Source organism: Diceros bicornis, chromosome 19, assembly GCF_020826845.1.
Source record: "Diceros bicornis minor isolate mBicDic1 chromosome 19, mDicBic1.mat.cur, whole genome shotgun sequence".
Taxonomy (NCBI): Eukaryota; Metazoa; Chordata; class Mammalia; order Perissodactyla; family Rhinocerotidae; genus Diceros; species Diceros bicornis.
In genome coordinates, this window is record NC_080758.1 from 48,167,089 (window position 1) to 48,177,238 (window position 10,150).

General features: G+C 55.8%; 1 protein-coding gene across 1 annotated transcript; it reads left to right on the top strand.

The window, feature by feature from the left end:
* The first annotated feature begins 939 nt into the window (after window positions 1-939).
* Window positions 940-9,896, top strand: PAX1 (paired box 1). The gene is made up of 5 exons (XM_058562163.1): window positions 940-1,210; window positions 1,655-2,284; window positions 3,942-4,084; window positions 4,598-4,817; window positions 9,805-9,896. Exons 1-5 carry the CDS (start codon window positions 940-942, stop codon window positions 9,894-9,896), a joined length of 1,356 nt encoding a protein of 451 aa, XP_058418146.1.
* Window positions 9,897-10,150: the final 254 nt, after the last annotated feature.

A 10,150-nucleotide genomic window follows, 5' to 3' on the forward strand; every position in this document is an offset into this window, starting at 1 on the left:
CTGGGAGAAAGGAATTGTCCTTCAGGCCTGGAGCAGAGCTAAGGCCGCCAGGACGCGCCTGGGGTCCCGAGAAGGCGGCATCCCTGCCTCTGGCAGCAGCAGGTCAGGATCGCTTTCCGACCTGCGTCCTGTCATTTCTTAGAAAGGAATTAGTGTGTGGGGGGCTGTCCGCAGGGAGACAGAATCGAGAATGTGCCCCTCTCACATCCCTCCCTGAAATCATACCATTATCCCAAGGGAGTGGATGGCTACTAAACATAATAAAGATTTCCTGAGAGCAGGATTGGGGTGTTGGCCAGGAAGGGGACACGCGGGAGTAGGCTCCACCGCAAATCGCTTTGGGCCCTCCTCGCCAGGCTCCCTGCACCACCCTGGGCGCTCACCGCGACGCACGCACGTCCGGGGCTGGGGCACTGATACCATTCTTCCCGTGCCTCTGCCCAGAGAGGCGCGGTAGAGGCAGCCACACACTAACTACCTTGCCATGATCAACTTTAATCCTCTGATATCTTCGTAGTAATGGCGGTGGAAGTAGGAATAAAACTAAAACCAAAACTGGTACTAGTACTAATAAGTACTCATCAATTTGAAATGACTACCCCGTCATTCTCAAAACCGGCGGGGTAAGGGGCTTGGAAGGGAGCGGAGGGAGTGAAAGGTCTCAGGCCCAGCTGGGGTTAGGACTTGTGTGTGTGTGTGTGTGTGTGTGTGTGTGTGTGTAGGGGGATGGGTTCCGGAGGAGGGCCGAGGTGGGGAGGAGGACAGGAGGAGGGGGTAGAGTTTCAGGGCGGGGAGGGGGGCGCCGGGGTGCAGTGACGGGAACCAATGAGCTGCCAACTCGCGCGTCTCCGGCGTGACTGCCGAGATTGACGTGGAGGACACGTCAAATTGATCCCCGCACGCTGCAGCCTCCCGGTCAGACGAATTTCTCCTAATCGGATGAAGTTCACCCTGGGCCTGGGGTCGCGGGCCTGGAGAGTGTCCTGGGAGCGGGCGGCGGCGGCGGCGGGCCCGGGGGCGGGCGGCGGCACGCTCGGCGGCGGCGCACAACGCGTATCTAGCCCGCGGCCCGGCCGCCGCGGCTCTCGGCTCGCGCGCGCCCTCCCTCTATGCCTCTCCCGCGGCGGCGGCGCCCGAGCTCTCCCGGACTGCGCCGGGCCCAGCCCCGGCCGCCCCGGCGCCAGACAGCTGGCTGGCCCGCGCGCCATGGGTAAGGGGCGGGAGGCAGGCAGGACGCGGGCGGGCTGACAAGGTGGGCTGTGTCCTGGCGCCTCCCTTCTCTCTCGCCTGCTTTCCCCGGGGTATCCGGTCCTGGGTCCCGGAGGATCCGCGCTCTCCGCACGCCCCCAGCCCTCGGTGGGGTGGAGTGGGGTGGGGGGAAGTTCCATGTACCGCGGGAAGGGATGTCTCAAGTAGACGCACCAAAAGTCGCGAAAGGGCACGTAGGGCTGAAGCGCCCGGCACCCCCTTGCGGTCCCTACGCCCTCACTCACTCCCGGAGCCGGACTCAGTCCGTTTGCTCTCAGATTCTGGGTACCCGCGGGTCGTCTTCGGAGGTGCGCCTGGGTGAGTCCCCTAGCCCCGTGCGGCCACCCTTGGCTAACCCCCCGGTGTTTCTCCCCCTGCGGCTCACTCTCGTCGGGCGCGTCCGCAGAGCAGACGTACGGCGAGGTGAACCAGCTGGGCGGTGTGTTCGTCAACGGCCGCCCCCTGCCCAATGCCATCCGCTTGCGCATCGTGGAGCTGGCGCAGCTGGGCATCCGACCCTGTGACATCAGCCGGCAGCTTCGCGTATCCCACGGCTGCGTGAGCAAGATCCTGGCGCGCTACAACGAGACCGGCTCCATCCTGCCCGGGGCCATTGGGGGCAGCAAACCCCGCGTCACCACCCCTAACGTGGTCAAGCACATCCGGGACTACAAGCAGGGCGACCCTGGCATCTTTGCCTGGGAGATCCGCGACCGGCTGCTGGCCGACGGCGTCTGCGACAAGTACAACGTGCCCTCTGTGAGCTCCATAAGCCGCATCCTGCGCAATAAGATTGGCAGCCTGGCGCAGCCCGGGCCCTACGAGTCAAGCAAGCAGCCGCCGCCGCAGCCGGCGCTGCCCTACAACCACATTTATCAGTACCCCTACCCCAGCCCCGTGTCGCCCACGGGTGCCAAGATGGGCAGCCACCACGGGGTCCCGGGCACAGCAGGCCACGTCAGCATCCCTCGTTCATGGCCCTCAGCGCACTCGGTCAGCAACATCCTGGGCATCCGGACGTTTATGGAGCAAACAGGTCAGTCGTGGCCGTCTTCTGTTGCCTTCTTGAAAGGGGCAGAATTGGAGATTGGGGGCAGGGGGTGGGGAGGACAGGCAGGCAGGTGAGGGGTCACACTCTCCATCCTGCTCAGACCAGTTTTGGCTCAGGGGAAGGCTCAGGGCTGGCTGGGGAGGCTGAGGGTCCTGGACCTTCTGTGGGAGTCCTTGGACATCTTGAACTTTTTATGACAAATATGGAAAATATTTCCCAAATAGAAGAGTAATCGCCAACGGCAAATTCGGAGGCCTGAAATTGCGCTTTTTCATTCTTCCAAAAAGTATGCAAACCCCTATCGCCAGATCTAAGCCAAACAAACCGCAAAGTCATGTCTGCAACCCCTTCTTAAGATCTCAATCTTTTGGGATCCCTCACCATTCCCCAAAGAGTTCTATCCCTCCCAGGCCCAAAGGCTCTTTTGAGTAAAAGGCAAAGCGGCCTTCTGGCCGGTCCTGTCGAGTGGCCTAGATCTCCAGCAGGCCGGGCGGCCTTGCAGGCCCTGGAGCTGGGATCCCCGATGACGGCGCCCCTGGGCTGCAGCCATCCTCTGGGTGAAAGCTCACAAGGATTTGCTCTTTGCCTGCAATTAGAATTCAGCAAACTGTCGGTCATCTCTCTAGGTGGGGAGTGAGGGGGCGGGAGACAGAGAGGTTTGGGGCGGCCTTGGTGCCGGGCTCAGCTCCGGGGAAGAACGCGTGTGGGCCGGGACTGAGTCCCGAGTCTCTTCGCACTGTTCCCTGCCCTCAGCAGCCGGCCAGGGAATGGCGCGCTCTCGGTTGAGCAGACTGAGGAGGAGGGTAAGAAACAAAATTCACCGTAGCCCAAGAGAGAGGAGGGGCGGCCAGAAAGAATCTGAATGCTTAGTTCCAGCTGCAGAGAGGCGCGCCTCCGAGGCCGCGAACACGCTTTGTTTCTTCTCGTGGCTCAAACCCAGCCTGGGCTGCCGGCTGGAGCCCAAGCTTCCCATGGAGCGACCGGTGGGCAGCTGGCTGGGAGGTGACCTCACCAGGCCTGCGCTCAGATCTGGAGTTTTCTCTCGGTTCCCTGCGCGCACACGTGCGCGAGGAGCAGATGTGTCCCGGACGCGCGTGGGTCGCTGGGTTGCCGCTCTTTTAGGAGACCCAGGAAGTCTCCAGAGGCAGTTCTGAGTAGAACCGTCTCCCAGCTCTCCAGACGGGGAGACTTTGAGAAACCCATAATCTCATGAGCCGTTTCTCATGAGCCTGCTGTGGATTTGAACTTGGACCTTTCTGGGAGCCGCCTCTGGACAGCAGAAAGGCCGCTTTGGCGGTGTGCAACTAGCCCCTGCCCCACGCGCCGCCTCCCCGCCGGAGGACTCCGTTTTCGTGGGAAGCGGGTCGAGGGCTGAGAGAGCGAGGAGCAGGCGTTGCCGCCTTCCTTCCCTCTGCCCGCTAGGAGTGAAAGCGAAACCCCATGCCCCTCCACCTGGCCCTCCGCCTCCGCTCAACTCGGAGCGTCCGACCACCTCGGGTGTTCGGAAGACCCTCGGCCGCGCCCTCGGATACGAGCTGAGTGCGCGCAGCTCGTGTGTAGACGTCCTGCCTGTGGGGCCGCTCGCGTGCGTGCCCAGCGCGGATTCGGATGCCCCTTCTAATCCGTCCTGTGTCCCCCGCAGGGGCTCTGGCGGGCAGCGAAGGCACCGCCTACTCCCCCAAGATGGAAGACTGGGCCAGCGTGAACCGCGCGGCCTTCCCTGCCACCTCCGCAGTGAACGGGTTGGAGAAACCTGCCTTGGAGGCCGACATTAAATACACTCAGGTAACCGAGAGGCAGGGGAAGGGGGTGTCCTCAATTAGGGGAGCAGAAAGGTTGGGAGAGTGCAGGGTGGGGGAAGAGAGAGCAAGAGAAGAGAGCCCTCTCCGAGTGTCTGGCCGCCTTCGGCGGGCTTCTGCGCCCGCACATTCCTCTCCTTTCAAGTGCACTGGTTTGGGGGAGGCCGGCTTTCGAGGGGATTGACTTGCCTTTTGCCGAGATACTTTTGCTAAAAAAGCTGGAACCCAGACCACAGATGGTTGAGGACTGACTCCCTTTCTCTAAATCTTGGATGGTGGATACCATGACCCCCTCACCTTTCATTATTATTTATAACTATTTGAGTGGAAATCACTTTGCCCGAGTTCTTACTAGAAAAATTAGAGGTCAGGCCTCGCGTGGGGACAATGGAGGGGACAGCGGGGGAAAATGAGGGTCCCCCATCTCAGCAATTGCATGTGCTGGAGAAGGCGGCGGAATTGCCTGCTGCTGAGGGTCTGTCCCTCTCTATCCGCACAGTCTGCCTCCGGCCTCTCCGCAGTGGGCGGCTTCCTCCCGGCCTGCGCCTACCCGGCCCCCAACCAGCACATGTACAGCGCGCCGGCCGGCGGCTACCTCGCCCCAGGCGCGCCCTGGCCGCCGGCGCAGGCCTCCACGCTGGCGACCCCAGGGGCCGGCGTCACCGTGCACGGCGGGGAGCTCGCCACTGCGATGACCTTCAAGCATCCCAACAGAGAAGGTGAGGGGCGCTGGCGGGGAGGGGGTCGGATGGTGCCAGGAGGGTTAGGGAAGGTGCAAGGGAGGGGGTGTGAGCCTGGGAAAAGGTGGTGAGAGAGAGCGAGAGACAGGCTGCGGTGGGTACCGGGCGTAAATCCTTCCTCCGCGTTAAACGTTAAGCCTGTAGCTTCCTGGAGCAGATTAATTTCTAACAGGTGTATGCCTTGTCCCTAGAAAGGCAGACAGAGGTTGAGAGACTGACCCCCCCCCCGCGGTGTATGGAAAGAAAAGAAAGAGAGTCAGACTGGTGAACAGGACTCCTAGGTTTGGATCTTGTTCTTGTGCCCTTGGCCAAGTTTATGCTCCTCTCTGGGTCTCAGTTTTTCCATCCATAGAAGGGTCTAGCAGGCACCCTCCAGGGTCACCTTTCTGTGGCCTGTGGAGCTTTGCCTTCTATGGTGGACCTGCTATGACACCTGAATCCTACAGGTGGGGTTGGACCTGCCCTGGCACCTGGAGCTGAACCTGGATCCTTCCAGGCACTGCCCATCTGTTTCTCCCAGGTTGTTATTTTATTTTTTTAGCAGGCCCTGGTCTCCCCTTGGATTCATTTTCTTAAACACATCCTTTGAGAAAGGAGAGAGCATATCAGTGATGTGTCCCTAAGTCTTCTGAACTCTGTGTGGTTTGGGGTCCTTCTTTCTGTGGGAAATGTGGCTGGGAGTTCTCCTTCCTTCTCCTGCTCTTCTTCCCTCTCCTCCAGAAATCTACTCCCGGGTAAGCCAACTAACAGATTTGAGGCAATTAATTGGCAGTCAACAGTGTGAGAGGTGTCTTCTTACACTAACCTTGGGTTCTGGTTTTTCCTATAACTTTGGAAAAGCTCACCTGCCCTTGAGTTCTCATTTTCCCCATTGGTGAAAAGAGTGGCTGGATTTGCTAATTTTGAACCTGACTGCTTTTAGGATCTGAGCCCTAGAAATTTCCAACTGCAACTACCCTGGGAAAGGGAGGAGTCACCTCAGGGATTCCCACTCCAGCAGCGAAGGAGACAGGGCACAAACCTGGGGGGCAGCATGGGGCAGAGGGGTGTTCCAGGTCACAAAAGGATCTTTAATAACTGATCCACCTCACACTTGCCAGGGCCGAAGTGGGGGGCAGGTAGCATTGGGCAGGCCACGGGGGACAGGAGGGAGTTTCCTCCTTGGTGATGCCCAGGCAAAAACCTTTATTTCCAAGTAGTCTCAGTGAGACACGATAGCATGATCCAGGAGAGAGGGAGAGGGAGAGAGGGAAGCAGAGAGAGAGAGGATTAAGATGCTATCGGTATCAGTCAAGTGGAGGAACAAAAATATTTTTCTATTTTTGTCTTTGCTAGAGCACAAACATCCTGGGCTATGAATTTACAAAAGCTGAGAATTAGAATTCCTTTAAGCTTTAAATTTAATTTAAATAAAGGATACCACCGCTAGTTCATTTATAAGAAAATTCAAGTGAAAGAAATGAAAAAAATCAAGAATTAGAACTCCTTTAAGCTTCCCTTTTAAGGACAGATAAGGGGTCTCAGAGTGGGTGCTTTGCGCAGAGTCTTGTCCTTGGCCTGGAATCTACGTGTTTTCTCTACAACTGAGGTTATCTGTTGAATTAGAAATCAAAATGGAATTTACCTCATTACACCCATTACACAAATCCTTCAATAAGAGGTTCATTTGAATTAGAAAAGTATATACACAAATTTAAGTGATTTCTCCTGGGCTGATCGCAAGGAAGGAAGACTTAGAAAAAGGACTCACTATCTTCAGAGCGATACCCTCGTTTGCTAACAGAGCCACTTTGTCCTGGGGCATTTCAAGCGCTACCTTAGAAACAAATTATGACATGCAGTTCTAAATTCTAAGCTAACTCTAGTTAATTTGGGGGGGAGGGGACTCGTTGTTGGTTGATTTCTTTAGAAGGTACTTTCATTTCAGAAATACAAAGACATTGAATGGCACTGGCATCCATGTCCATTTTACCATTATATTCTCTTCCTATTATGAAACATCCCACCCATTGTCAAAATCTGCTACATAGTTATTAGCAGTAATTAGCTACATTAATAATTAACTATATTAGCAATAATTAACTACATTAGTTATTAAATCAATAATTTAATTTCCCGATCCTCACAGTTCTTTAAAGATCCACGTAAAGGATCATTGAATAAATCAGGTCCATCATTAAAAATGATTTCTCAAGTTGGCATACAAGTGTTTGTGTTGGAACAAGAACATAAAACTAATGAGAATTACATACCTACGTGGGTTATGGATTTTTACTCTTCTTCTCACTGGCAGAAAAGCTGATTTCAAAGACACCCCCCCAAAAAACCTAGTCTTTGAAAAATTACAAAGCAAAGTAATATGAATCACTGCCTTCAATTTTCTAATCATTGCTTAAGAAATTATCTTCAAAGAAACCTATCCCATAAGACAGTTTACTATCATTAGTTGTTGTTCAATTCATAAGAATAGTAGGAATAACATTTACTGAATTTTTTCAGTAAGAAAACATTTGTTTACTGAAAGCAACTGAATATCATGAATGTTCAGTAAAAAACAAAATTTTGATCATCTAGTCAACAAAAGCACAACATACACACACAATAATGTATATTGTAACATGTATTTCAATATGTCCTCCACATCAGGTGCAAATGAACATTGACAGTTATCCTAAGAGAAGCTTAATCATAATGTCGTTATGCAGTACAATTTCTTAATTTTATCTTGGTAAGGGGTAGTGAGTCTGGGTTCCCTATTATGTAGGCAAGAAAATATGATTTACATTTCCCATCCGTGAAAGGAAAGTTTAGTTCTTGGGAACTGGGAGAACAGGCAAGTTCCACTTCATCTACATGTGGAGGGGCGGTGATATTCTAGGACTCTCCACATCCACCCAAATGTTTTTTCATAGCCAAGGCAGGACCATCTCCCTCCACCCCCACAGGTGACAGACCCCACCAGACGTTCCCTCAAGACAACTGGTATTTCCAGTGTGTTTTCAGAAACCATCAAAACCTCATGGTTCTAAAATACCTAGCAGGGGGGCTTTGGAAAGAGTAAAGATTTGGAAATCAAACATATAAGATATAAGATATTGCATAAGCTCAAAGAAAAAGTGTTGTTTATATTTGTTAAAGATAACTCGCCGCTTCCTTCTAGTTATCTCTGCTCAGAAATAATTCTTGAAGGATCCTAAGAGAACACTTTGCCGGGAGTATCACAAGGGCGCAAGCGTTCTGGGCGGGAGAGCTCCGCCGCCGCCGCCCACCCGGGTCTCATTTGACCACGCCCTGGAGACCCTTCCTCAGGCCCCCGCCACTGTTCCCCCCTCCTATGGTCCCATTGGCCCTGCAGTCGCAGTCTCAATATTTTAAAAACGCTTGTCCCCGTTCCTGCCCCCTAAAGATTAAACGAGCCCACAGAGCGCTTACCGCCGGCGCAAGCCTCCGAGGCCCTCACGACTAACCCACTCACATTGCCCCGGGGTCCCGCTGGTGGGAAACGAGGGGAGCGGGGTCCTAGGGGGAGGGAGTGGCTCGCACAGAGCTAAAAAAAGCAGCAGCAGGGTTCGCCCTTGTAGAGTAGGGTGGAATCTGTCCCAGGGCTCCTGGATGTTTATTTTTCACAAGTTCATTTTCTCCCTCGTCTCTAAGGCAACCGGCCCTTGGCTGGGAAACCTCCTCCTTCTCAGATGTTGTCTAAACAGGTCCTCACCTTGAAGTGTGTGTATAGAGTGGAAAGAAAAGGTCTGAAAACACCGTTGGCTAGGCGGCCACAACTGTGTTTAGGAAAGAGAGCTGAGAGGCGGGCGAGAGAGGAGCGGTCACTGTCCTGGAAAGGTCTTTAGACGCTTCAAAGTCTCTGTGAAGCCAGATATGTGTGTGTGCGCTCGTGTGTGTTTCCCCTGCACAGAGGTGTACCGCCCAGCTCTGCAGCCACAGCAAGGGAAAAAAAAAGTCCAGAGTTGGACTTGATGGGGGAAAAAAGAAAGTTGAAAATAGGCGCCTTTGGCTATAAACAAGCTTATACCTCCTACTGCAGGAGAAGCTGAGCGGGCCGGGATTGGGAAAGGAAAAACAGGTTGCACAATCGTGGCGTCACTTTTCTGGCTTCCAGAAGCAAAAACTGGGCCCCTTCCCCAAACCCTAAATAATAGAGCAAAGTGCAGAATGCCGCCTGATCCGGCAAGTCCAGTGTCACTTAATCCGGAGGCCTGCAGGCCCCAGGACGTGCTGTGTCCACAGTGGGGAGCGCATCTGGATTCCCGGGCCGCGGGGGCATAACGGAGTCTGCTGCCCACTTAAAGCGCGACCGCCTCCTCTGTCGGATGGATCCCCATTGCCCCAGGCCCTCTACAAGGGGCGTATTTGGGGACCCGCTCCCCATTCGATTTCCTGCTCCCCGCCGCGAGCGCCCGGAGCTTGGAGGGACAGCTGACCGGACGCGCTGGCAGCTCCTCGGGCCTGTGCGCGCGGCTGGGGTCCGGGGTGGGTGGGCGCGGGTCAGGAAGAGGGGCCGCGCGGATCTCGGCTTCCTGCTCCCTTCCGCTGAAGTCTCGAGTCGGAGAACTTACTTCCCGCGCCCGGCGGCGCACGGGGCCGCAGCGCCTCCTTGAGCCGGTGCCTCCTTTATTGAGCAGGCGCGGGGCAGAGGGAAGCAACCGGGCCAGCGGTCGGGAGCGTTTGCAAAATGATCTTTCGAGGACAGCCAATTGCCAAGGCTGTCCTCGCGAGTGATTTCCTTAAGGGGACAGGGAAGGGTGGGCGCCAGCGGGCGCATGGAGCCCTTGGAGAGCTCGGATCTTGTTTCCTTCTTCCAAACGCCTGAGGTATTGAGCGCGCGCCACAGCATTCACCCCTGGATCCTCACGCTGTCACCCCCGGTTTCGGTCGTCCTAGGTCCCCGGGTCGCTGGCCCTACGCTGCGCCAGGCAGTGACCCGACGCTTCTGTGCTTCCTCCCGCAGTGGTCGACCGGAAGCCGCCCAGCCCCGGTGGCAAGGCCCCGGACGGCCTCAGTAGCTTACATGGACTGCCCATCCCGGCCTCGACCTCCTAGGGCAGCGCTTCCCCGAGCCCGAGCCCCGAGGAAGCGGCGGACCGGCGGGAGGACCGGGGCGCGCAGCTGGGCCCTGCAGCCTGGGCGGCGCCCGCAGGACCCGAGGACACGTCGAGGTGGTGCCGGCAGGCCCGCGGGGGGCACGCCCGTCAGCCCCTAGGCCTCGCCCTGCCTTCCGGCCTTGCGGCCACACTTTCTTCATTGGCCAGGGTTTTTAGGCTTTTCTGAACTTGAGCTTTAGACTTTTGCACCGT

Excerpts from the sequence above, each read along its gene's own strand:
- PAX1 (XM_058562163.1), top strand. The coding sequence starts at position 940 with ATGAAGTTCACCCTGGGCCTGGGGTCGCGGGCCTGGAGAGTGTCCTGG. Across the intron at positions 1,211-1,654 it reads GGCTGGCCCGCGCGCCATGG|AGCAGACGTACGGCGAGGTG; the intron begins GTAAGGGGCGGG and ends GCGCGTCCGCAG. Across the intron at positions 2,285-3,941 it reads GACGTTTATGGAGCAAACAG|GGGCTCTGGCGGGCAGCGAA; the intron begins GTCAGTCGTGGC and ends TGTCCCCCGCAG.